This window comes from Drosophila teissieri, chromosome 3R (assembly GCF_016746235.2).
Source record: "Drosophila teissieri strain GT53w chromosome 3R, Prin_Dtei_1.1, whole genome shotgun sequence".
NCBI lineage: Eukaryota > Metazoa > Arthropoda > Insecta > Diptera > Drosophilidae > Drosophila > Drosophila teissieri.
The window spans coordinates 26,584,382-26,611,948 of record NC_053032.1 but is presented as its reverse complement, the minus strand read 5'-3'; the positions used below and the strand labels follow the sequence as shown (position 1 = coordinate 26,611,948).

The 27,567-nt window shown below is 46.1% G+C and overlaps 1 protein-coding gene across 2 annotated transcripts in view; it reads left to right on the top strand.

The window, feature by feature from the left end:
- Positions 1-27,567, top strand: part of LOC122621091 (GATA-binding factor C) — a 32,606-nt gene that overhangs the window by 3,348 nt on the left and 1,691 nt on the right. The window contains exons 2-6 of one of the 2 annotated variants that reach the window (XM_043798841.1): positions 8,632-8,918; positions 9,219-9,378; positions 15,857-16,002; positions 23,653-23,796; positions 27,308-27,494. In XM_043798841.1, coding sequence (XP_043654776.1) covers positions 8,632-8,918; positions 9,219-9,378; positions 15,857-16,002; positions 23,653-23,796; positions 27,308-27,494 — 924 coding nt within the window. Of the gene's footprint in view, positions 1-8,631; positions 8,919-9,218; positions 10,039-15,856; positions 16,003-23,652; positions 23,797-27,307; positions 27,495-27,567 lie in introns of both variants that reach the window. The other variant, XM_043798840.1, reaches the window with a different exon arrangement.

Genomic DNA, 27,567 nt, shown 5'->3' with positions numbered 1-27,567 from the left:
CACTCGCACCGCGTGTGAGAGGGAGAGGTGTATAGATGCCCCGATAGAGATAGCGATATCTGCTGTCCAAGTTTTTGACAATATTTGTGTGTGTCGTGCATTTTCATTTGTTGTTGGCAACTTTTTCTGGCTTATCGGCCAAGCAAAATCGGGCAAATGAAAACTTTTTGCTGGCCGCCCGTTTGCTGCGGCTTCTGTTCATAATTTTTAGCTTTAGTTTTGGCTTTAGCTTTTGCTTTGGCTTTGGCTTCGGACTCAGATTCAGGATTCAGGTTCAACGTCAGCCCGAAAGTTCCCACAGCCACTTAACGCAAATGTCACGCACAGTGGGCTGCCGCTACAAAGGATATCAAATGCGATGCGGGCCCATTGAGTGCGACTTTTGTTCCTTTCCTTTCCTTTCGTGCAGTTCAGCTGAAAAACCCCAGTCGACGCAGCCCAACTTGCAACTAGCCTGGCTAGCAGCTACCAGGTGTTGCACTTGAAGCGCTGTCCACTCATAAATTTTCATGTGGCCAGGCCCGAAAGCGCACAAAACGGAGTTTTCCAAGAAATTGCCATGGTTTTGGCCTGGGCTTTGGCTTTGGCGTTGGCTTTAGTGCTGGCTTTTGGTGGGGCTGGGCCGTAATAGTTGTTGTAATTTACCGACTGCAAGCAGCAGGCTTATGGGCCATATAGCGCATATAGCCAAGGCATATACAAGCGATACAAGCGATATATGCGATATAGCGATATAGCGTGCCTGGACAGAATCTCGGCGGCAAATCTTAATCCCGGTGCGCAAGTTTTCAGCGAATTGTGTGCGAGTGGATGGCCTATAAAAGTGAGTTATGGTATTGCAATTGAACAGCTGGGCCACCGCTGCGTATGATTGATGTGCACTTTTTGGGTGGCTCACACAAGCCCTTCTTCCTCTCTCCCTCTCTGCCCCTCTACATTTCTACATTTAATTCGCCTTGATTAAAGTGTCTTGCCAAATCATGCCACATCAATTATGACCCAAATTCCTGGAAGCATTCCTTTGCCCAGTGCAATCAGTATCAGTAGCAGTGCAAGTGGAGTACATCGTACGATCCATTGAGCGGCAAAGTTGAATTGCTGTTTTGTGTTATACATGTTGCTCGTTGCATTGACAGTGGCCGGTCATTCATTCCACCGCACATGTTGCTGCTGTGCTTTCGCTGCTGCTGCTGCTGCTGCTGCTGCAACAACTGTTGCTGCTGGCGCGATGTTTTAATTAGTCGTGGCACAGCGAACTGTCTTTGCTTAATTAAATGACATAATTATAAGAATGTGCTTGGGGGAGGGGGGATGGTGGAGAACGGCAGAGCACAGCCTACGCCAAAATGCCACATGCAACACGTGATGTTGCTGTCGTTGACATTGCCTTGCGATGCTTCAATTAATTTGCACTGCAGCAACAGTTCTTTGGACGTTCCTCTGGATGTTGCTGTGGATGTTGCTCTTGGCTGCTTTGCATGCCGCAGAGCCAAAGGTGCCGCCACAATGTGCATTGTCCGCTGCAGCAACAGCAACTGCAGCAGCGGCAGCAGCATTCCCATTGGCAACACGTTTCGCATTCTAATTTGACGTTCGCCGGACTGCGGCTAGTTTGCCTAGTGTGAACAGCTGTCCTTCAATCACTATCAATGTCGCCTGATGTTGCAATGTTGCCGTGTTGCTTTTGCTATTGCCGTTGCCGTTCCTGTTGCCGTTGCCGTGTTGCTGCTGCATCAATCTGGCCAAGATGGCGACTGTTGTGGCCAGTTGTGCTCCTTTAAAGCTCGCCGCTCGCTGCTTCTGGCGAACTGGGCCGGAAGTCTTGGCTGCCGAGAATCCAGGCCCTGTCATTTGTCAGCCGCGATTTCCAGGAACGCGACATATATATATATATATATATATATGTATATATATATGGATGTATATATTTAGCGATGAATACGAATATGGTTATGTATGGCTTGTGATGTGGCATCATCAATAAGACGGCTACCGAGCGGGCCTCGTTATTAATTTGTTAAATCAAAAAACAGCTCCACTGCGATTTATATCAGAAGGCGAGACAAAAGCTTACGCACGGCAGCAACATGTTGCCGTTGTTGCTGTGGCTGTTGCTGTTGCTGCTGTTGTTGTGATTTGTCTAACACAGCGAGCGGTCAGTTGGCCATACAAAGAGAGTCCCGGACAGGGGCATTCATTAATTTTGCAGCACCAGCCGCACCAGCAGCAGCAGCAGCAACAGGAGTCGCAGATGCAACAGCAGCGGCAGCAACATGTTGCCGGTTTGGGGCTTTGCGAGCACCCTCGGCACGATTTGTGAATGCAATTACAATATTGAATATTAGCGCATTGTTGCTGCCCCCGCTGTCAATGCAACAGCAGCAGCAGCAGTAGGAGCAGCAGCAGGAGCAACTGCTGCAACGACGGCGGCAACATTTGTGTGCTGCTGCTGATAAATTGTGGCTAATACATTTGTGCAGCCGTGTTTGGCTTGTGGTCCCATTGCAGTGTCAAGTTTACAAATGACTTTGCGACATTTGTGCCTGTGCCGATCTTTAGCGCTGATCTCGCCGGGATAAGCAAATCAAACTCGAACTGGCATTCTGGGCTTATTAATCAGACACACAGAGTCATTGTACTCCACGGCAAATTGCTTCCTGGAAAGGCAAGGTTTTTACCTATCGAAATAGAACAATCTTACCAAGAACTCCGATATCGGACCACCTGTAATGGGCTCTAACAAATGATGCCGCTCTAATTAACATTTGTCAATGTTATTGCCGTGTTCGAGGAGCAGTCGAAATTTGTGCGACAAACCCGTTTGTGAGAATCGCAAAAATCAACCATAAAGTATAAAAAAAAAAACAAAAAAAGTGATTCCCTTGCGCGGATCACAGAAATATGTGTCGCAAGAGACGCCGCCAAAAATTTGTTGGCAATGCGCGTGCAGCATTCAAGATCCGAAGGAGCAACATCACGATTCTTGATTCTCGATTCGTTTGCAGCCTTTTTTGGGGGCCTGGGCCCGAAAAACTGTTTAGCATAATTTTTAGCCGGGGCATCCTCTCATCGCCATCGCCATCGCCATCATCTTTTGTTGGCGGCGCGTGTGTTTAATAAAATATTTTATTAATATGCGAATATGCCAGCAGTAGTGGACACAACAGCAGCAGCAGCAGCCCAAGCAGCAGCAGCAGCAACTTGGATACAAGAGTCCCAGACTCGAGGTCGCATCAATTGAATTTCTCGAGCTTGCGAGACTTATGAATTTATGCAACGTTTTGCCCGCTTCAGTTGCGCTTTTTTCACTTTTCTGACCCATTGTCTTTGTGTGGCTCACTGGCTCAGTGGATCGCTGGCCTGCTGGCTGTTTGGCCCTTTGTTGTGATAAATGTCAACGCGTTCTTATTTATGACATGTGAGGCAGCGCCCGCCGGTGGTCCAATCCCAATCCCAGCAGCAGGAGCAGCAAAAATCATCGCGAAAAAAACATGTTGAAGTTCGCTTCAGCAAGAGCAACTTGTCAGCGGAGAACTGAAAACACTTCGCGCAATCACTTCAAACGCTGCCTTTGAGTGACCAAATTTGGTTTTGTCATATAAAAACTTGTCAATTTTAATGATTTCGCTGACGCTTCGAACTGTCATAAGTGCGCACGCAGGCATTTCTGGACAGGATTCATCATGCAGGCGCATCCTTTTTGGCTGGAAGCCATGTGGAAGTAGATGGGGTGTTCGCTCATTAGCCGAAAGTCGGCGCAAAAGCCAAACTGTCAAGCGGCTTGACTGACTGGCTGACAGGCTGCCGTTGCAGTTGCATTTGCATAAGTTGCAGTTGCAGTTGCAGTTGCAGTTGAAGTTAAAGCTAAAGTGGGCATTGCGTGGCCAGGATTCCTGTTCAATGCACGCGCCTTTTTGTGCCGCTGCAGCCGCATTATTAGCATTTTTGTATATTTTTTATTTGTATACCTTTTTTTTTTACGACGCTCACCCACCACCACCGGCAACTGCAAATGGCCACAAAAATGGCGCACTTCAGACCCAGCCCAACTTGCAACTCCCATTGCCGCGCTTGTTGTTATCAACGTGTTTTCCCATTTCCCTGCCTTTATATTTTTTTGTGGCAACCACATTGTGGCACGTATGCAAAAGCTGGGCCAGGCCACGTAATTCACACGTTGGCCCAAACAAGCTGGTTAACTGGTTAGCTCTCATTGTTTTTCCTCTTTGGTGCTCCTTTTATTTTGTTCGTTTTTGAGAGAGAGAAATTCCCGTCCCATCGCAGCAGCTTTGGCCTGCAAATACGTCAATTATAAAGCAATTAATAAGCCAGAGAATTCCTCAATGGAAAAAAAGATGTGTAATAAAAACATATATTTTCCAGGGCGGTGCGTTGTGCAACGGCATAACTTACAAGTCGCTGCTGCTGTTGCAGCTACTTGAGTTATTAAACGCATTATCATAAATGCAATTGACAACTTATGACTAATGATAAGCTGGCATGCAACGCTGATCCGGGGGCTGCAAATAAAGTGTTAATAATATAGATGGCAGCGGCGGTGCAGTTTGCGCTTAATAATGCAGCCTGCCTCTGTCAGTCACTCACTCACTCACTGGGCCATTCCGTCAGTCTGTCAGTCTTTCAGTCCGTCAGTCTATCCGGCAGTCCTGCGGGCAATCTCGCAGTCAGTCAGTCGGAGTCACGCAACTGCAGAAAGCAAAGAAATAATTAAAACAAACAAGCGCGCAAAATGCTAAGCAGTCGAGAGACCCAAGTTTCAGCTTCAATTTTGAGCTTCAACTTCGGCTACTGTTGGAGGTGCACTGAAAAAAGAGTGCCATATGAATGATAAACTAACTTTGCTGGTCTTAAACTCACTAAGAAACACTAGTTTCATACTTCAAAATCCATCATTAATAGGTACAAAAGTCAGCTAACTTGCTGAGATCCATTTTCTCCAAGAAACACTTACCAGTTACCACTTATTCTCCCTGTGCACATCTATAACTATCAAGGTGTCTTCGAGCAGCCAAAACTGACCTACCTGCCGAGCTCTCCATCTCGCTGCCGCTTGGCGGTGGTGGCTGAAACTGGAATCCGTTATAGTTTATGGCCCGTTGTTGCTTGTTGGCTGTTGGTTGCTGTTTGGTTGTTGCTGCCACCGCTGCATGCTTAAACAATTTCCAATTTTGGAGCAGGTGTAACAGCGCCGCCGAGAGACACTTGACCGCATTTTGGAGCCACGCGCCTACAACAGCAACATTAAATCGCCCGTTGAGCAGGTGAAAAGAAAAGTCCTTGTTCCTCGAGGGTAGCTCTGGCTATAAATTAAGCCACCGCCTGCAGACATTGTGCCATCGAGGGGTCACGAAGGAGGGCGCTCCTTCCTGCAAGAGCGGCAGGATTGCCTCGTCGTCCTGGCCGTTCGCATGATTGATTGTTGCTGCTCCTTGCTGGCAGGAAGCAGCTGAATCGTAAGAGTAACCGAGTTAAATCCACTGACAACTCACACAAGTTGCCCGCGCAAGCGGTTAAAGAGTCTCGTTTCACTCATTTGCGGATTTGATTTCCATCGATTGATAAGAACGCCCAGCATCTCGCACCCCTAATCCAATCCCATCCCATCCAATCCAATCCTTTTCTGCCGGCATTGGTGTGAATTTAATTTACCAAAGAGACTGAGAACGGAAAATCCTTTTTGGGCCTTATCTAGATGGGCCTGCCACTGCCAGCAGCACCACCCTGCCTGCTTCGCTTTGTTGTCCTCTCACATTGAAATTTAAATGATGCTGAGCATGATGCGATGGCCGAAATGATAACTTGGCCGGCAGCTGATGCATTTTACTAATTGAAGCCATTTCATCTCGCTGCTTTTCTCTTTGGCTTTCTGCTATTCTGGTCTTTTGGTCTTCTGGTCTGCAGGCCTCACCTGTTTGGCTGTCATCTTCAAATGTCCAACACGTCCGGCTAAGTGCACACGAAGCAGCCTACGTATTTATATATCCGTATGTTTGTATCTGTACATTCAGATACATTAATTATGTCATTCACGTCGTCGTCAAGCGTCAGCTTCGATTGCAATTAAAAGGCGCTTTAAGCCGGGGATTTCGAGCTCGGTTTCGGTTTCGGTTTTGGAATACGGTTTTCGAAGCTGGCTCAGATGGACAGGCGCTGAGAGCGTTGAGCGCTGTCAAACGCTTTTAAAACGCCACAGAAATGTCCAAGAGAGAGGGAGGGGGGGAGAGAGAAAGAGGGAGGCGAACGGGCCGAAAGAGAGCGGCGGCTTTTAAGGCTTTGATCTGTCAGTTTGAAGAAATCAAGCGCAGGCCAAAAGCTTCAAAATGTTGTTTTTTAACCGCTTTTGTGGCTCTTGCTGTTTTTGTTGCTGTGTAGAACGTGTCAGCCTGTTTTTTGTTTTTTTTTGTATTTTTTTGTTGTTGTTTTGGCCTGGAGACGACCAAGGGCAGCGTTTTCCAGCAGCACGAGCTTTGCATACCGCCAGAGCAACAACAATACAGCATTGGCAGCACAGAAATGTCGTTCTTTTTGTTTCGAGTTTGCAACTTTAATTGCTGTGTACTCAGCTTGATTTATTAGCGAATTGTTTTATACGACCAACAGCCACAGTAAACGGCAAAAACAACAAGAATAAGAAACGAGTAATCTGTGAGTCATACATATATACGAGAGTATACAATATAAGTTGCCATATAGCTCGGGATTAACATTAACAGCCCGCTGATATCGCCAACACCATCGGCTGGCAAATTGAAAGTTTCGCCATGCCAATTAAAGAACGCATCGGACATTGATTTGGCAGCGGGCTGAAAGATGCAACCATCCTCCTGCGACTATATAATTTGGCATGACCAATGGTATTATTTCCCTCGATCTTGCCAAATTACATACAATCGATTCGAACCGAACCAAATCGATCCGATGACGACTTCATATATGGGCGATCCTGGGCATCTTTGTGTCGTTGGCGCAAAAGTGTGAACTCGGCGGCGCAGATCGGGAAAAGCAATAACCACATTTGATTGAGGCATTGCACTGGGAAAAGTCTGGCCAAGATGCCAAGATGCCATGTTGCCAAACATGCTGCATGTCGTTCCGGTGGTGATGCGTCTGCTTCTGCTGCTGCTGCAGCAGCTAATTTCTATAATCAGGCACACGTACATATAATATCGCCACTAAAGCACTGTTATTAGGATAATCAAATGGATATTATCGCAGCCAGCGATCCAGCGAACCATCGATCGGGTTTGTGTATGCCTGCCCTCTACCGATCACTGAATACCCTTTCTCGAGGTGGCAGCTACCACTTTGTGGCATCCTTTCTGAAAAAGAGTTTCTTAATAATCAGTTATAAGCCACTAATTCTGTAGTGATCTTGATGTTTGCTTAAAATGCAGATAGTTTTATGATCAAATCACTTTGTTATGATTTTTTGCTGTTAGAGCATTCCCTATTCCTCGAACCCCTTGCTACTTAGAGTTACCTATCGACTCTCGTCTTGACTTGGCCTAATCCATCTCGGCTCGGCGTGCAATGAACTGACCTACTGTTGGCCAACCAGCCTGCAACGCTGATGTTGCTGCCGTAGATGTTGCTGCTGCTGCTGCGGCTGCTGCTGCTGCATAATCAAAAATAATTCCACATACAAACAAGCCCCGAGGGCCACTCGGACTTGCGACTCTTTGGGGAGCTGCAGCCGATATTAATGATAATAATAAGAATAAGTGCGCCCCAAACAATTGCAACGTGCCTGCCCCTTTGGGTAGTGCCCCTTACCACCCCTTCCCCCTCCACTTCTGGAAACTACAAAAAACACCCGCTGCGAGGATATGGGCATCTGTCGGATCCGTCGATCGGACGACTGGGATGGGATAGGATAGGATAGGATCGGTTCGGTTCGGATCGGATTGGATCGATGGAGTAACCGGCAGCATTGGCGCACATAAATCTCACTTGGTGTCTGCTAAATTATACACTGCCAGACATTTAGGCTACACTTTTAGCCCGGCCAAAAGCCGAGGTGAGCCGGCCCGAGCCGGCCCGTTGATCGATCTTTTTAGCTCTGGGACAAAAGTTTAACGCGATTGTTTATGATACAAATTAAACAATTTATGACAATGCAGAAGTCCCAGTCTCAGTTGCAATCGCAGCCCCGCCGCACCCTTCACCCCCCAACATTTTGGCCAGCTCTTGTGGTCTTGGCCATATGCAAAGTTGGCCCGAAGGCCGCGAGCAATGAATGGTGGTTCCTTGTCCGAGTGTTTGCAGTTTGGTGGTCAGAGGTTCTGTGGCGGCTCCTTCTCTCTTCGCGCTGGCTGGTGTTTCATAAATTATAACGCAGCTTTTCCGCAAATTTGCGCGGCAGCCACAGAGGATGAACAAAAAATGAAAAAAGAAGGGAGAGAAAATAAAAATGAAAAGAAAAAGAAAAACACCTCAAAAACAACGTCATTTATTATGCATTTTGATCGCTTCTGGACGCGGCTTAGTCGGTTAATCTTCGTTATAAATTTGGGCCATAATTGATTTAATGCAGCATTTAACTTGATGCGACGCACAGCAAGAGTTTATTAAATTCTTATACCCTTTTTTTTTTTTGTGATTTCCTTGCAGCATCCCGCATGCCCTCCACCCATGCCTCGCCCCAAGTGTGCCGGCCGCACTTCCACACCCCGCTGAGTCCCTGGCTGACCAGCGAGCACAAGTCCTTCGCCCCCGCCAGCGCCTGGAGCATGGGCCAGTTCGCCTGCCCGCAGGAGCCGCAGGTGGAGCACAAGCTGGGCCAGATGGGCCAGAGCCACCAGACGACGGCCGCCGGCCAGCACTCGTTCCCCTTCCCGCCGACGCCGCCAAAGGACTCCACGCCCGACTCCGTGCAAACCGGTCCATCCGAGTACCAGGTGAGTGGTTTTATCGATATGCCCAGCGGCTCCGTCGAGCGATCGGCGATTATTTCGATTACCGAAAGCTTCTTAATGGCAATACAGCAGATATTAACGAATTATATCTTAAATATGGCAATATTCAGTTCTTTAATCGTCATTATGAAATCAGCATTTGAATATATATTGGCAGTCAATTATTGTTGAACATTCAACAGAGGCATAAAATACTTAGCTGTGCTTTAAAGATTTGAGTTTAACGAGCACTTAGGTTTAATGAATCCTCATTTAACTTTTTTTTCAATAATTTTCTTACAGGCCGTGATGAACGCGTTTATGCACCAGCAGGCCACGGGCTCTACCTCACTGACGGACGCCAGCTGCGCGCTGGACATCAAGCCGTCGATCCAGAACGGCAGTGCGAGCGGCTCCTCCGGCAGCGGCACCACCCACACGTCGACGCCCAAGCAGCGCGAAGGTACAGCCAGCACCACTAATTCCAGCTCCAACTCTAGCAGCAGTCAGCAGCAGCAGCAGCAGCAGCAACAACAGCAGCAACAGCAGCAGCAGCAGCAACAGCAGCAGCAGCAGAGTAGCAGCAACACCACCGCCAGCAGCAACACATCCGCCTCGTCCTCCGCCGCAGCAGCATCCCTGTCCGCCGCCGTAGCCGCCTCCGCAGCCACATCCTCGAACGGCTTGTTCGACGGCACGGCGCAGGCGTACAGCAGCGGGGGTGGTGGCGGCGGCGGGGGCGGTGGCAGCGGCAGCGGTGGCTACGACACCAGCAGCTATGCCTCCTATCACCATGCGGCGGCGCACCATCAAGCGGCCGCTGTGGCGGCGGCGAATATGTTCCAAAGTTCCTCGGTGGCGGCGGCTGCAGTGCGTCACAGTATGGCTGCGGCGCAGGCGCACCACCATCACCATCACCACCACAGTGGCCACCATCACGGCGGCAGCTCGGCCGGATTGCATGGGCTGGGCGGCGCGGTGGGCGGCACCGCCGGCATGGGCAGCATGAGCGGCAACAGCGGCGGAGCGGGATCGCTGAGCGGGCACAGTGGCGCCGGCAGCAATGCGGGCAGCAATTGCCTGGACGTCAAGCCCGTGCGGACCAAGCCGCGGACCAGTGCTGGTAAGCAAGACAAAAGCTTCTAGACATTATGCGATCTCGGTGTGGGTGAATATTCATTGTTACTCGCCATCGATTGTTTAACTGTTTAACCATTCAATTATTACTATTATTACGTCGGTGTTGTGTGTGCACTGAGACTGCCTGCAAATGTGCATTATTCGTATTAACATTACAATCTATTCAGCTTGTGAAACAAAATGCATTGATTAAGCTTTGTATGCAGTCTCAAAGTGAACCACTTATTGTTTAGTTTTCACTTTAGTTTTAGTTATCATTTTTGAGTAACCCCTCCATTCCTGCCACCATCACCATCACCACCACCCCGCTTACTTTGATTGCCATTGCTCTTTCACACGCTGACGTGGGAAGACCGAATGTGAATCCGCGTCCGAACTCTTCACCACTTAACTCCTGCTCTGAAAAGCAAAGGGGAAACCCCCAACCCATTCCCCCATTCCCCACTTGACATGTGCTCGGGAGCAGCATGCTGGCCACATTCCCGCCACTTGAGCATGTTTCCTGCCTTCGCTGGCCGCGTAAAAATATGCAGAAAGATCCCAGGGCAAGGGCCCTTCCTCCTCCTCCTCCGCTGTCGTTGCCGTTGCGTATACGCGGTGTATTCGCTTGCCATGAAATCAGCACATTACAATGACAACAACGGCAACAACAATAGCTGCAACTGCGGCAGCAACTTCAATGCTATTGTCAACGCTTTGCTTGGCTCCACTGGCTCATGATGTTGCTGCTGTTGTTGCTGCTGCTGCTGCTGTTGTTGTGGTTGTTAATTACTTCATGTTGCTGCTGCCTCTGCTGCTGCTGTTTGAAAAGACCCACCACACAAACAAGCACACACATTCACTCGCATTCGCTGCGGAAGTTGCAGGCTGCTGCACCTGCTTTAGCGTTGCGTTTTTGCATGGCCCGACAGCAGCAGCAACAACAACGACATCTTTATAGCTGCCACTTGGGCCGTGCGTGAGGGTCGGTCCGCTGCTGACACAGCCAACCCCCAAAAACAAGCAGCAAAACAGGCAGCTAAGGAAAACCAGCTGGCAAAGGCACACACAACAGCAACATTAGTCACAGCAGCGATATTAGCCATACCAGCGACATTAGCCATACCAGCGACATTAGCCATACCAGCGACTGGCTAATGTATAAGCCGCAGCAGCAACTCTGTTGCCAACTTCTGTTTAGGCACAAGTATGTGAGAGGCAGCCGCTTTTGGACTGAAAATTAACTTTGATATGGAGAAAGCATGTTAATATGCGTGCAGCAGCAAAGGACAATTATCTGTAAATGCAGTAGGTGAAGAATTATGAAACCAGCCAAGTGGCAACGGCAGCCTTTGCCACAAGTGCAACACTGCGACACTGCAACATGGCAGCATTGCAACATCTAAAGCACAGCAGGGCAACACGAACTGTTGACGCCGTCTAACCTCTGTTAAGGGCAAATTGTTAGGCACTTGCCGCACACTTTTCGCACCACCACTGCAATTGTTCGTCGTTTGTTACCACACAAAGAGCACACCTTGCTTTCCAGCTGCACCCACCGAATGCAAATAGATCCGTAGCCACATCCATATGAGCCATATAATCATGACTGTATAACAGCCGCAAATGAGGAAGCCAAAGGTACAAAAATTACAAAAAGCTCACAAAAAAAAAGAAAAACAGAAATACCTGAAGAGGCTAAAGACGACGCCTGACAAAACGCTTGCAGATTTTATTTTATTTCATTCTCTTGGCTCGGCGACAGTTTCCTTTTTTTTTCTGCTGTATTTTCCTTTAAGCCTGGCCTTAACTAACCAGGAGAGAGAAGGGGGGGAGGGGACAACACAAAAAAAGGAGAAAAAACATTGTCTGCCTTCGTTAGTCCCGGCAGCAGCATCTTGTTGCCTGTATTTATTTATCGTTTATCGCATCGCTGGCGATAAGTTTTTCGGGCGCAAGAACATGTGTTGTGGCTTTTGTGGCTCGTTGCCACTGCAACTTGGCCGGCCGGCCAGCGAATTGATTGGATGCCATTTCGGCTTTTGTCAGGTGAAAATAAAAAATGTTGTGAATGAGCTTTAAGTAATTGATATGGGTACGGACACTGGACACTCGCAACTCGCAACCTGGGACCTTCATCTTTCGATTGTGGGTTATGGGGATATGGAATCCCCCGATCCGCAGATCCTCCGATCCTCTTGCATACCTCACTTCACTCAATCAGGAGGCTTTAAGCCCCGAACGGCGAGCATTGTTCCTTTGTCCGCGCTTTGACAGCTGTGGCCTCAAAATGAGGCGCTTGCCATTTATTTGCGGCATGCACCCCCAATCCCCCTGCCAACCCTATATGCCCCTAACCCCCCCAAACCCCCTAACCCAACGCAACTTATAACCCCTTTTTCGATGCAGGCAGCGTGCCAATTATTCATACTAGGCGCATACTTTTCATTTTGTCCTGCCACTTTTGTTCAATTTAATTAATTTCATTCGTTCGTTGTTCTTTTCAAGTATTTTATGCATTTTCATTTTGGAATTTTTATTGGAAATTTTCAAAATAAACAACAACAGCAGCAACAACTACTATTTACTCACACATCCATGTGTCTTTTGTCTTGCTCACCAGTAATTGTCTCTATCTTAACTATCCTAACCAGCCCATAAATCTGTATATTAATCCAAACAACTAATTAAAAGCGGAGATTCTCAGGATAATATCTCCCTCTCTCTCACTGCGCTCACATGCCCACATGCATGAGAAGTCCAACAAATTAACGAGAAAAAGGTACAACACATAAATTCTAGACAATTATGGCCCACTGACGCCAAATGTCAAATCAAGCAGCAACAGTTAGTTGGACCTTTAAACCCCAGACGACGATGGCCAAGAGAAGAAGGCTGCCAAATCAGGCCCTAAAAACAGGTTCAGTTTCGGTTTCAGTTTCAGTTTGGGTTTGGGATTGGGTTTGGGATTGGGTTCGAGTCACTTTTTTTCCTCTTATTTGTGGGACCCAGACAATGTCACACCGTAAAAAACAAACGCAGACGAAGAAATACCAAAGTGTGCACAAATTTCCAGGAAATTACAGCCAGATGACTGGGCCCATGGACCACAGAAGATGATGTAAGTGGTGGGGGGAGTATAGGTGGAAAACAGTTATAAGCAGGCTACTAAATCATAGCCCAACCTGCTACGTGTCTCACTGGAAAATGAAAATGAATAAAATACGAGTATATAAATAAGGAAAAAAAACAGAGAAAACAGAGGAGGGACAAGCCACAAGAGTGGAGGCAAATTGAAGCCAAAACAAAGCCGAGGGAAAATCTAAAACAAATGCCTCTTGGCCATAAAACACAGTCACACACACACACACACACAGCAAAGATGAGGTCCCAGGATCGCTATACTCGTAGTAAATAGGAATCGAATCAAAATGCAGTTAAAACCAAGAATTCCCAGTGCGCGTGCGCAGCAGCCAACTTCGTTTTGGGACTTGACTCCCTTTCAATTTCGGCCAACTTGGCTGCTGCTGCTGCTGCCTTTTTGTGTTGTCAAAAGTGGGCACATAGGGTAAAAACATCATTAACACGTTTGATTTATTAACTGCCGAGTTATTCCTCGGTTATTCCGATTGGCCGCGGAGCCCCGCAACTTTCCGGGAAGCTGAAGAACCCCATAGAAAACCAGCAACAATGGTTAGCCACACTTTATGGCTTAATATGCAACTTGCATGGGGGAGTTTCGGCTTTTATGCTAAATGCAAACCTTCCGTTGTTCTGCTTTATGACAAACTAATAAATGCATAAAGTTTTCAATTTCCAACTGCTTCTGTTCGAGGCGCAAACCGAAGACAGATGTTGCCATTAATATGCATGACTGGGACAGGTGAAAATTTATGGCCAAGAGAATGATACAAAAAACGAGCATAGGAAACGCACAGAAATTCGCAGTTTCTCGCTGCTCGAGAGACAAACAGCAGAACTTTTCTTCGCCCTGCCATAATTTATGCACTTTTAATTCAGTGGGTGTTGCTCCACTGATTGGCGGCACTTTTGCGTCGTCGAAGCAAAAAAAAACGAAAAAGGAAAACACGCCCTGCGGCAATTAAAAAGTGCCATAAAAACCAAACAAAAATCCACGAAAAATAAACCAAGGCAGCACAAACTTGCGATTAAATGAAACAAATGAACTGTTTATTTAACGCGCCTGGAGCAGTTCACAAAAAAAAAAAAAAAAGAACAGGAAAACAAACCAAAGAGATTACTTTGCCACATGCTGTCGTCGGGGAGTTGGGGAAAAACACGCAGAGCGCTTTAGTTAATTTCTTTGAAAGCTCAGTAACAAAATGCCTGGCATGCCAGGAGACAGGACGCCACAGGACTCCGCAGGACACCGCAGGACACGTGTGACAATAGCTGCGTGAACCAAATCACGTGAGGCAAACCGTCCGAAAAATGAAATTAAAGCCCGCTTCTGTCATCAAAACGCAACTGGAATTCCCCTAATGGCATTTCAGCAGGCGACCGGTTGACAAACGCACTTAATGAGATCCTAACCTTTTGCTTTTCTGCTTTTTTGTGGGTTTTGGGCGCGCCTGTGGCCAGTGGCTAATATTCAATAAAAAGTTATGCTCATGTGGCCATGTAAAAAGGTTGGCTTAATTAATTACGCCAGAGCCACCAAAAAGTAGCGTTAAATCTTTCAGTTTTCTTTTAAGCATAGCTAATGTGGAGGGGGAGTGGAGGGGGAACTTTTCGGGGGAGTGACTTTATGACTAAATTTCAATTTCAAAACAAGCGCACAACAAACAGCACAGACACAAAGCATTAAACGCAAAAACAAACCGAAATAATGAAGCCCATTTAGTGGCGTCATTAAGTGAGTGAATGGGGCAACAGTTGGGGGCGGTGGGGGTGTGTTTCAAAAGTTCCAAAGAGAAAACTCTGGGCCCCAAAGAAGACAACTGTAATATGGAACGTTAATAACGCGTTACATTTGCAACTTCATCTCGCTCCCTCGGGTCAAATCAACTCTGCTTACAAATTATGACTAAACTTATTCAAATGAGGCTGACTTACAGTTAGCCCTCGGGTGCAAGCGAGAGGGCCAGCTCCGGTTAGAGAGAGAGAGAGATAGAGGGAGTCGCAACTGCAGTCACTAGAACGGAGCCGCTGTCGCTGCTTAATTAAAATGTGTAAAGTCAGCAGCGGCAATGCGGGAGAGAGACGGAAGCAGGCCTAGCGAAAGAGACGGGGCTACACAGCCGACCCCAGCGAATCCATCATTTCCGCTTCCATGCGTTTGCCCAGCAACCCAAAAAAAAAATGAAAAAAAGAAAAGGAATGGAATGGAATGGGTAAAGCCAAGAAAAAACTAAGGAAAAATACAGCACAACCGAGCAACATACACACGAAAAACAAAAGACATCAAAATGACTGAGAAACAGCTGAAAAATGTTGCCCTCTACTACTACAACAACCACCACTGTTGTTGTTGCTGCTGCTGCCGCTGCTGTGCATCATGTCGTTGTCGCGCGCTTTGGGTTAACATTAACCCATACAAATGTGCGGACGGCGGTGCCCCAAGAAAGTTCGCCAACACAGTCGCCCAAGAATGCGACACGGAGAGAAATAATGTCCCCATTAAAGCCATTTTTCAGGTCACATTGTACACATCATTAATGTCTGCAACTAAAACTTTAATTACAAAAAGTAATATGTGTATTTCTCCATTTAGACTGTAACAAATCATCTATAATATTAGAGCAAATTTGATCTTTGCGAAACGCCATTAAGTAAATGCATATTCTGTATAATTTTTGCAGAGGGACGCGAGTGTGTGAATTGTGGCGCCACATCGACGCCACTGTGGCGACGCGATGGAACGGGACACTATCTGTGCAACGCCTGTGGCCTGTACTACAAAATGAACGGCCAGAACCGACCGCTGATTAAGCCAAAGCGAAGACTGGTAAGTTAAATAGTTAAATAGCTAAAATGCTTGATAAACGGATATATGTATGTATGTATGCCTACCCGCTGTGCCAAGCATCCACACATTCGATCAAATTAACTAATAAATTCAGCAACTGTATTGGGGAATGGGACGCAGTTCCTGGGAAATCGCTGCACATGAGCATCAATCTCTGGCCACGTTTCTGTCGCCAAAGGCCATAAAAAGCAGCGTGAAAGTTCTCAAATGTCATAATACTTGTACGATTCCGGGAACCAGAAACTCTTTACGTTTCCCTGATTGGAGCTGTTTTGGGTATGGGAATGGGTATGGGAATGGGTATGGGTATGGGTATGGGAAAAATGCTTTCGATTTGAATGCTGGCTGATAACGATCGAGGTGCATCATCATTATCACTTAGCGCACTAAAAACATAATCAGACAGCAGCCGGAGTTTGTGTGTGGGTTACGGTTTCTTATCGAGCTGGATCATCAACAAACTATGAAAATATCTGTAACCTTGTCGCGGTCAGGTTGGGTTCTTCGTTTTCTTGTCGTTTTATTTTTTGATTGGCGCCAGTACGCAACGAAACGAAAGACTTGGGCAACGAACGCGAGGAGGCCAGCCACACGAAAAATTGGTCTATTAAAGATGCGTAAAAAGGCAGGCAACAACCATAACAACACGGCCACAAACAAACAAACTGTTAAACACTGCCTTCGCGTGGCTCGGCGTTGATTTTTTATTGGCATTTAAATTCGTATGCGTTTTGATTGCATAACATTAACATAAATAAACCATTATTATCCCCCCCCCACTGATCCCCGCTGACGTAGGGAATTCCCAAGAAATTCACAGCTGGATCCCCATCTGAATCCCAGCCATTCGACCACTCGCCTCACTCGCAGATCCATTGGACTTCTACGTTGACAAAATATGCAACAAATTAAAATTTATGTGGCACTCAGCTGACTTATGGACCGAATGTCGAGCCACTCACTCCTTTCACTCCTTCACTCCGGCCGGTCGGGTCGCACAGGATGCGGCCCATCAACTTCAAATGTCCTTAGCTGCTTGAAATGCAATTCAATTGTGTTTAGCCGGCCTTCGCCGAGGGCTGACCATTGAAATCACAGTGAATTGGCCCCGAAACTCTTTGGGTGGCAATTGTATTGATCTTCGGACGAGAGGCGAGGGTCAAGTTGGAGCTCGGAGCTTGCAGCTTGGAGTTTGGCTTCGATTTCGCTTGGCTTGGCTTTTGCTGGCGATTTTTGCATACGACGCTGATGCGCTGCTGCACCTGCAGCTAAAAGGGGGCGGGGAACCGGTCCTCATTGTCTGCTTTGGGGCCGCCTTTAATTAAATTTCCGAATTGTATGAAAACAGTCAACAAGTCGTTACTCTTCGAGCGCAAGGCCCAGCAATATTCTCTTTTTCTCTGCTGTGTTGTGTTGTGTTGGATTTTGTTTGGTTGTATATACATAGCTGTTCGAACCCCGAGCGCTTGGAAACAGAACAATGCAAATTTTTAATTTATGTATTTTAGCCCGCAACTCAGTTTCAGTTTCAGTTTCGGTTTTAAGTTTTCTGTTTTCAGTTTTCTGTTTTCAGTTGCCGGCCCCATTCGCTTACATATGTTTTTCCAGTTGTTCCGCCGTTGTTCTGCTGCTCCTTTGTTGTTGCTGAACTCTGGCTAAGCAGCCCGCTGGCGTCGCAATAATTGCATTTAATTATAAGGCCCGAAAACTTTTATAAGCGTTAACGTTTCGTTTTGTTTTCGCTTTTAGCCGCCAGGCTGCCCCTGCCCTTACTCCGCTGCCATTCAAAAGCAGCCAAGCCTTTACATTTGCAGCCTTGAGTGGCTTTTGTCACATTTGTCAGATAGTGCAGCTCGAAATGGCGGAAAAACAGTATATATTTTCTGCAAATATCAACATAAATATGATAACCTACCTCAAATTTCCAACAATCATTTCCGATTACTACACCTCAAAAACAGTCTGTGTCTATAGCTAATTGCCAATCCATGTTTAAGAGCCGCAAATCCGCAAAGAACACTAAACTTTAGCTGGGGTCAATCGCAGTCAACAGGCAGCTGCTCATCTCGCCGATCGTGACTTATATAATCAGGGGGGCATCGAGGGGGAGGGGGGGCGAAAAGGGGCGAGACTCGGCGCTTGCATTTTGCATAATATTTATGCCTCAGTTGCTGCCAGCTTAATTTATGCGAATTTTCACACAGTAAATTGAACAAAACGACGGCCACGTCATGGCAAAAAAAAAATAAAAAGCGAAGTAACAACAAAGTTAAAAATTATTTATTCTTACGCTTATTACATTGGCTTATGTCACATTTGCATGTCGCTGCTTTGTGCTTGAGCGTTACCAAGAAAAGCGCTGTCGATTGCCATTTGGAAATCGTCGTTAGCAACAATAAACCCATCAACACTTGACACAATCGCTTATGAATGCATTTGGAGAATAGAGCTTAATTAATTATTAATCCGCGGGCGTATATCAACGCTAACAGCTCAACAGCTCAACAGCCAGCGGTTAAAGCCATAAACCAGGCCTAAACGATCGCAGCGGGCCAACGGATTTTGTGGCCAACCCACTGAGAAGCTGAGAAAGAGAGAGTCACAAGAAAATGAAAGAGACGCATAGAGAGAGGGGGAAAACTAATTAACACATTTTGGGGCCAGCTGTGGCATCTCGGGTTCCCCGTGGGAAAATCGAATCGATTGTAGGCTGTGACGTTCAGAAATTAAATGCACAAGGGCAGACGATCGATAATCGAACGACAGCCAAATCAAAACTAAAGCAGATCGAAGGGGAACGAAATAAAATAAAATCACGAAAAAGGAGGCAAGCTGGCAAAAAAGTTCAATGCACGTTACTCCTTTTGGCCTCTTCATCATGTTGATCATGGAACGCAGCCAACGGGGCGTATACGCAATCGCGGGCATTAAGCTTGTTTTGCTCGGTGTTTTTGTTTTTTGCTTTATTTTGCTTTATTTTTTTTTTGGTTATTCTTATTTGGGGCGCTAGGAGATCTTGTTAAGTGGGGGCCTAATGTTATTAAAATGCACTTGGGGCCACAACAGCGAGCTGACGAACCTGATCGGCGAAGAGAAGGCAATGCAGCCGCAGCCGCAGCCGCGCAGATCAATTAAAAATTAACGATACGAAGCGCAACGCAACGCAAAAACGGGGCGTGCCAATAATAATAATGAAAGAGGCTCAAACCAGGGCTCAAATGTGGCTGCAGCCCAGCCAAAAGGGTTGCCCTCCGATGATTAAGGCCAAGCCAGTCTTTTGTCTCGTCTCCTTACCTCTCATTTTGTATCAGCTCTTTTTATATATTATACTTATTTTTTTTTATTTATTAGTAAGCTTGTTAAGCGGGAATTCAGCAGCTTTTGAGCTGCTTTCGCTTTTGCTCGCCCTCCCTTTCCAGCGGCCAAATTTATGGTGACTGTTTAATATGCAAATGCATAATTTTGCACAGGTTACAGCACACACCCCCACCAGAAAAGGGTTGCTTATGCATTTTCCAACCCTTTTCCATTTTATTTACAGACAATGAACACGCAGTTAGGTGGGTTGACTAGTGCGGGGGAAGTGGTGCCAGGGGCGAGGGGGTGGTGCGCGTGTCTAGCGCACATTCATTTTGGTCAGCCACTGACCACGAGGCTCCACTGGCTCCACCTTGCCTCTTGGCCGGCTCCATAATTTATTTAGGTTCGCGCTGCCCCCATTCAATGGCCAGTGACAAATATTAATGACGATTTTCATGCCTTCCAATGGGAGCTAAGGTTACGGCAGGCGGGGCAGGGTGGTTGTCTATTGCAACTATAGTTTGCTTTAAATGCAAGTCACAGCACTAAAAGAAAATTCAGTGTTATTACCAACTAAAGATAGGCATATTTCATAGACTTTTTCTAAGCATTTAAGCATCTATCATGTCATATCTGCTTTGTAACATATTTTATTTAACTTTAAAGCTTACATAAAATACCTGCCAATTTCTCCGTGTTTAGGGTCAAACTCTGGTAGCCACTGTGGCTGCTTAAAATTCACAACAAAGGCCCGTTGACATTTTAGCATTTGCATGGGACAGAAAAAAAGGCGAATGTTCGTCCGTTTTATTTGTAAACCTCCCCAGTAAAAGCCACAGTCTGGATCGTAAAATTCATTGAGCAGCATTAATGAGCGACATTAATGGCTTGTTCTGTTTGCTGGCCATATAACATTTTATTGATTTTTTATAGCCAACTCCACTCCGCAGGGGCAGGTGTGATTTTTAGCAACAGTTTCGTGCCAGGTCGCAGCTTGAGCATGGAAATGAGTTAAGCTGATGTTTTAATTAGTCAAATTAGCTGCAGGGAAAGCCACAAACCGAACTGAGTCACGCCCACTTGCCAGGAACCCATACATATAGTAAATATAAAAAGGAAAAAGGAGAGCATAAAATTTGAATTTTTAAATTAAATTTCACAGTCAGAGATACGCGCTCACCGTTCTGAATGTAACTGCCATGTGCCAGACGCAAACTCAACAAACCCCATTTTGTCCCCACATTTTTTGCTCCTGCACCCACCCGATGTACAGCATCAGATATAGAAATTTTCTGCCCCGCTATCTTTAGTTATCTTCCCTTGATATATACTACACATACATACATCTATATGTGTGAGTGGGTGGCTCCAAAACAACCCCCAGATTGAGGGGGCGGCCATGCGCTGTGAGCCAAGTTAAGGGTAGACTGAAAAGCGACTGGGAAAAATTTAATGAATGTTTTGTTAGATAACACAGATACAGATACATTTACAGCCAAGTGCTGGGCCAGGAGAAGATACTGAAAAGCGAGCTGCACAGAGATGCTGCCCCAAGTGAAAGATGTTACACTGAGATACGGATATAACATCCACTGGGCAGAAACTCGTCCTTCCTCCTCCCCAACACCCCACAGCCCCCCATGCTTCCCCACTTCTTCGCCAGCATCTTGACTGTGTCCCGGCTCGTATCTCAGATGGCAAAGGGCATTGCCACTGAACGGCGACTCGAAAAGAGAGCGCACAAAAGCTGCGCAATAAATAGCAGTGTAGAGGGGGAGCATCTATTTACTCGGTACATATTTACTTAGCCTTAGCCACCCGTTTCCCCTCCCGCCCCCCCTCAAAATCCCCTGGCATCTTTAGCTCTGTGTTTCACTTACAATTAAATATTTAAATGCCTGTGTTTGTGTGCGTTTCTTGTGTGTGAAATGAAAACGAAATTTGCATAACATCACAAAAGCAAAGAAAAATCTCGGCGATAAGAAGACGAGTCGTCCATTTTGTGAGCTTTATTTTGAAAATATATAAATCACACAGAGCGCAGCAAAAGGTGTCAAATGTGCGGCCGCCAGCAGAGCGAAAGAGAGCGATATTAAAGCTGAGAAAGAGACAGCGAGTGCCGGGGAGTATAACAATGCAAACGCATTTTGTCATGCATTGATAAATCACAATTTATGGCCACAACACTGAAAACCACAATGCCAACGGAAAAACAACGGAGGTCAAAATTGTAGCAATTTAATTTCAGTTCCAGAGATGTTTTTAAAAATATAATATTAAATGTTTTTAAAACTAGGTTTCTTTCAAGCTAGAAAACGTATGATTTCATATTATATTCATTATAAAGATTTCCTTTTTTATTGTGAAGCTTATATTCGGAACATTTCATTTTTCTGGGGTAGCATTTTATTATCTTTTATGTTGCGGCACATGAAACATTCCTTGTATGTCTCTTGCTTTTGCTTTTGTTTATTAATCGCAAGCGCCATCTTGTTTTGGGTGTTTGCTGTCGCAGTCGCTGTTGTTGTTGCTTTTGTTGTTTTGGCGCTTGCGCTTTTTGCATTTCAATTAAACCCCAAACGCCTGTCAATGTCTGACAGTTTGTCAATTTTCCCATCAAAGCCCCCGCCCCCCCCCGAGAAGTCAATTATGCCCCTCTCGCTCGCACTTTGCATGCAGGCGATGTGACATTGATTTATGCGATTTGCCGATTGTCGATTGTTGGGTCCGTGATTGCTGTACTTACTGTACCTTATGTTGTGTTACGTCAGGGCACAGAATCAATGTGACACTGTTGGCCAACAGAAGTTGGTGGAGTTGGCTAAACGCACACCCACCGAATGGGGCAATGGAATGCGAGGCTGTGATCCTGTTTTCGCTGCTCCTCGAACTGTTTTGTTGCATTGTCATGTTAACAACTTAATTTATATACGCTTAAGCATTTCGGCCAAGTTGTCGTCGCTTCGGCGAGTGAGAGACTGCAGCATAATTACCACAAAACTTCCAGTTTATCCTCACCCATCGCACCCCTCGTAGGCGTTGAAATTAATTTTGAATCTCTCACTTTTCGCATTTCGGCCCGGCATTTCGGTCCGCGTGCGCTGTCTGCAGAAATTGTTACAAGCTCGTTAACACAAGACAGTGCCACCAAAAAAAATGCAGACACCAGCACCAGCACCGCCAGTTCAGCACAGCTCCCTTGCCATATGACCTCTGATTTATGTTAATCGCCAAATCGGGAACAGGTGAGACACACAGAGCAGAGTAGAGCCAAACCAAACTGATCGAAATCGAGATCAAGCTGCAGATCGAAGTCGAATTCAAACTCTGCGGAGACGAAGACGAAGACGAGGGCGAAGGCGATTCCCTTGTGGCAGAGGCAACAATTAAAAATCAAAGTCAAACATGATCAACGCCAGTTTAAGGCCTCGTAGCCATGTGTTGTACCAGCAGCATGAACAAGCCAAACTGGAAGGCTGCACCGAGCGAAAAATCCATTATTCTTTAAGATATTTCACAGAGTCATATAATATACATATCATTTCTATCTATTTGTTCCCCAATCAATATATATAGTTTTTATATAATGGGTATAACTTTTTTATAAGGGTTCATATGTAAGATTGTTTCCAGTGCATTTGTAGAGGGGGCCATGCCATAACGAAGACCAAAACGCAGACAAAGTCTGTACTACAGCAATGGGGGGAGGGATCAGGAACAGAGGCTGGGGTTTTGGGACTCTCGATTCTTGGCTCTTGGTGCTCGATTCTCGATTCTTGATTCTCTGGGCTCGTTGCTCGATTCTCGGTTCTTGTAGCCAATTCGTGGAAATTTAAGCGTGGCACAGACATGATCCCAGCTTGTTGTTGCTGTTGTTGCTGCTGTTGTTTTTGGGCAGTTTTGTAAAAATTGTCATTTTAATGAATTGATGCTGCTGTTAACCCAAGTCGAACGCAAGGCAGCCACAATTCTGTGTCTCCGTCCCCGGAGTTTCAGAGTTCCACAGCTCTTTGGGCTCAAGACTCTTTCGTTTAGTTTTATTTTCATTTTCTTTTTTTTTTTTTGTTGTTGGTATGCCATCTAAAAAATGTTGTTGCCCGGTGTGTTAAGCAACTTTGTTTCGGGAAGGAGGCAGAATCGTAGGGGGAGGGGCCACAGTTTCTTGTTCGTGTGGCTGACTTTTGTGCGTTAGTTTTGGCGCTGTTCAATTAGCCGTCGTGGCTGCAGCATTAGCATAATACTTTTTAAGGATATGAAAAATACATAAGAATAACCATAGTTTTGGCCACCATCTAACCCTTTTTCGTATCATTTTTCCTCCACTTACAGACCCTGCAATCGCTGCAGAGTGCGGCCAAGAGGGCGGGCACATCCTGCGCCAACTGCAAGACCACAACCACAACCCTTTGGCGACGCAATGCCAGCGGCGAGCCCGTGTGCAACGCCTGCGGATTGTACTACAAGCTGCACAATGTAAGTATCTGCACAAAATTATATGCTTACAGTATGAAAAAATATATCTGCAAAATACAAAGAGTTGTTAGCGAAAAGAAAACAGAGATTTCCCTTAGTTTCCAGATAAAATCAAGGCAATAAATACTAGATTTTGCTGCAAGCATAAAGATTTAGTTTATATCAGCTCTATTAGCCCGCGAAAGCATCCCCACTTTGTATTGATTTTCGATCTGTGCGATTTAACGCCACATTTAACATCAGAATCGGACACTCTCTCTTCGTGAGTTTTTGCCGGACAGGAAGCGCACGCACCCGGGGATTAAATGTGACTAAAATGAAGTGTCTGGGAAAAAGGGGCCGCCCCCTTTTCCGTTTTCCGGCCACCCCAGGGGGTTGACTGCCGTTTAGCCTCCGCATTTGTTGCCGCAGCAGGTTGCTGTATTGTTACCCTCACGATGATGAATGCCTGATGATTATTTAAAGATGCCAGTTAGCCACCACCCACACACCACGCACCCAAGCAACTCACTTGGTATCGCGCGATAAGCGTCTGGTGTTTGGCTGTGAAAATGCGATAAGCTTTCACCCGATTTCCCAGTTATGGGCAACGCGTGGCAGGATGCTAGAAGATCTCCCCTTTGCAGAGTTAATTTATGTAATCGACTGCCCGGCTAACTGCATTCAATTGAATCATGTTTAGACCAGCCATCCCCCTCAAAATCTCTTATTAAATATTCATTAGCCACGCTTTTCAGGGGATAAGCTCAAGTTTTTCCCCCACCCCCAAGTTTTTCTTTCGTTTTTCGTTTGGTGTCGTTTTTTGGGGTTTGTTTTTCTTGTCTCGTTTTGCCTTTTTTGTTTCGTGGCCTGCAGTCAAGTTTTAATGAGTTTTGCGGTTGAACTTTTGGCACATTTACATGTCAGTGGCCCTTAAGTGATGGGCCACCTGTCTGGCCCACTGTGCCGCACAGTGGCAAACAGTGTGTGGCAAATTAATTAAGTTGCGGCCGCAACTTGTGGCCACTTGCAAGCAAAGCGGCTGCATTTCGATGCCAATCGGCAAAGGCGAAATATTTTTAATTGAGCCCGTCCATAAAAGGCAAATATCAAAGAGCGAGCATGGCACATGCATGGCACTCTCGCACATTTGCTCTATTTTCCGTAATCTGATTTACACAAAGTAAAAACTTTTCCGACATACGAGCAACTGCACTTTGGGTGGCTGAAAAGGCGAAATTTATTTTTGCAAAAATTTTCCCTCAATTGGACAGTGGCCCATCTCGATAAGATGCCAATCAGCGCGCATTTTTGCCATTGCCATTCTGCCATCTCTGTCTGCCCCAGCGCATATCTCTCTCTCTCTCTCTTTCCCCACCTCATTCGCTGTCTCTTTCTGTTTTTTATGCTAGTGGCTTTGGTTGCTTTTCTGGCTTTCAGTTCATTTCAATTCAATTCGTTTGTCATTTCGAGCTGTGCCGCCTGTGTGGGCCTCTAGGCAAAGTGATTGGCACATTTTATGGAAATGTTGCAGGCACTAGGCATGGCACTAGTACAGTGGGGCCTGCCTAAGGGTCTCAGAGAATAGCCAAAAAACTAGTTTAACTATTTCACCATATATTTGATCCCTTTAACATATTGTACTAGTGTTCCTGAGCAATCGATAATACAAATATACCTTTAAGTTGGCATATGCTGCTCTTTAAAAACCCACAACCACTGTAATCTGGAAAACTCTCGTTTCTGTATCAGCATTTTCCTCATTTCTGGCTATGCACTTGCTACACAGATCTGGATTCCTTATCTTCCATCTGCGCGTGTCTGCTTGGGATTTCCTTGAAATCGAAGTGGTATATCTTTGAGAATCAGCATGTTAATTAACGGCAAATGAGACAATTGTTGGGCATACCAAATAGTCCTTTGTGCTAGTCCTTTGTGACCTGCTGGGCAATGTCCTGCGGCGAAGTGACAATGAAGAAAATATGTTTGAAATCATAAAGGTGACCTAACGGTGACTGGCGCCGCTCTGGTGTCGCCTGTCTCCGGATTTCTAGCGCTCTCTCTCTCTTGTTATCCTTCGGATCGGATCTCGGGTGCATATCGCCCACATGGGTGTGGTCTGTGGGTGGGCTGATGCACTGGCTCCTTCCTCCCGGCGGCTGTCAAGTTGCCAGTCAGCTGCAGCGGCGCGTGTTCGCTCCACGCTCGATTTAGATTTTATGCATAAAAAAGTTAATCTGCTGAGCTGATGCTGATGCTGCTGCTGCTGCTGCTGCGATGTGATGTGATGTGATGTGCTCCCCTTTTGGGGGGCTTTCCTCTGAATTCCTTAATGAGCTAGGCCTGGGCATTAACAACTTTATGCTTTGTTGCTGCATATCAATTAAAGCTCAAGAGATTCGCAGCTGCCGTCGAGTTGCTAATTGCCGCAATTTGCGCTAAACGCTCGAGAGACTATCAATTACGTGGGCTGCCCTGAGATCCTCCCATCTCTAAATACTGAATACCAGGGGGTTTCCTTAGTTTTTCCATATCTTGTACATATTGTATACATACATTGAACTGTAAGTGATATGTTTTTGTCGTCAAATCAACCCTCCGCCGAATCTCGGCGCTTCAAAGTGCTCGCTCGGCAATTTAACAATTTCAGTATTTGCTTTTTCGAGGGCACAATCGAGAAAGAGGCACCAACAATGTCGTAATTCACGCCCAGGTAGCCCTTGGTCCTTTGTAATGTTACTATTTTTTTTCTTTCTTTCTTTTTATTTTTGGATGGTGGCTTCCCCTTCGGCTTTTGTTGCTAATGTTGCTGCTGCTGCTGCTGTTGCTGGGAATGGGTAACCCAATATTGTAATTGTAGCGCAATGAAGCGCATGCTGCCGCTTAGATGTTCGCAAGTGATAAGGAGTTGCATATGAAGAGAGCCCAACAATGGCCAAGGGAATCGCTGTGCTGCAGCAGCAGCAGCAGAGGCAGCAGCAACAAACGCTTCAAGTAAAAATATACTAAACAGAGAGGAAAAAAAAACGGAAAAAACATTACCCGGGTGCCGTTGGGAGCGCTATCAGCGCCAACTAATCGCATTCGCAAATGTCGCTTATCTGATCGTGTAGAAATGCTTGTAATACTTCATTTTCACTTCCCGGTTGCACTCACTCACACACAAGCATAGGGGACACACACACACACACACAGACACAGACAACCACCCCTGTCTCACACAGACAGCGTGTGCAGCTAGCGGCATTTCCGGTCCATGAATTTGCATAAATTTGACCCATTTTAGTGGTCAGTCGCTGACTATTTTCGCCCACTTTTCGGCTCGTTTTTACTTTATTGATTTTCCACCAGCAGGCATACTAGTGAAAAACGCAAGAAAACTAAGTCATCACCATACTAATATCAAAGTAAAATAAATAAGAATTTTCATTTAACAAAATGCTTATGCAGTGAAGTAATTCTTGTTATAGCTGATATATTTCGCAGTACACCACAGCCGTTCCTAACTAAATATTTTTCCCAATTTTTCCAGGTCAATCGTCCACTCACCATGAAGAAGGAGGGCATTCAGACGCGTAATCGCAAGCTGAGCTCCAAGTCCAAGAAGAAGAAGGGTCTCGGTGGCGGCTGCCTGCCAATCGGTGGCCACTTGGGCATGGGCGACTTCAAGCCGCTGGATCCGTCGAAAGGATTCGGCGGTGGCTTCTCTGCCTCCATGGGTAAGCATCTTTAAAGAGCCGCATTCGCTGCCCTTGGAGTTGAAGTTGGAGCTAAATAACTAACTCTGGTTCT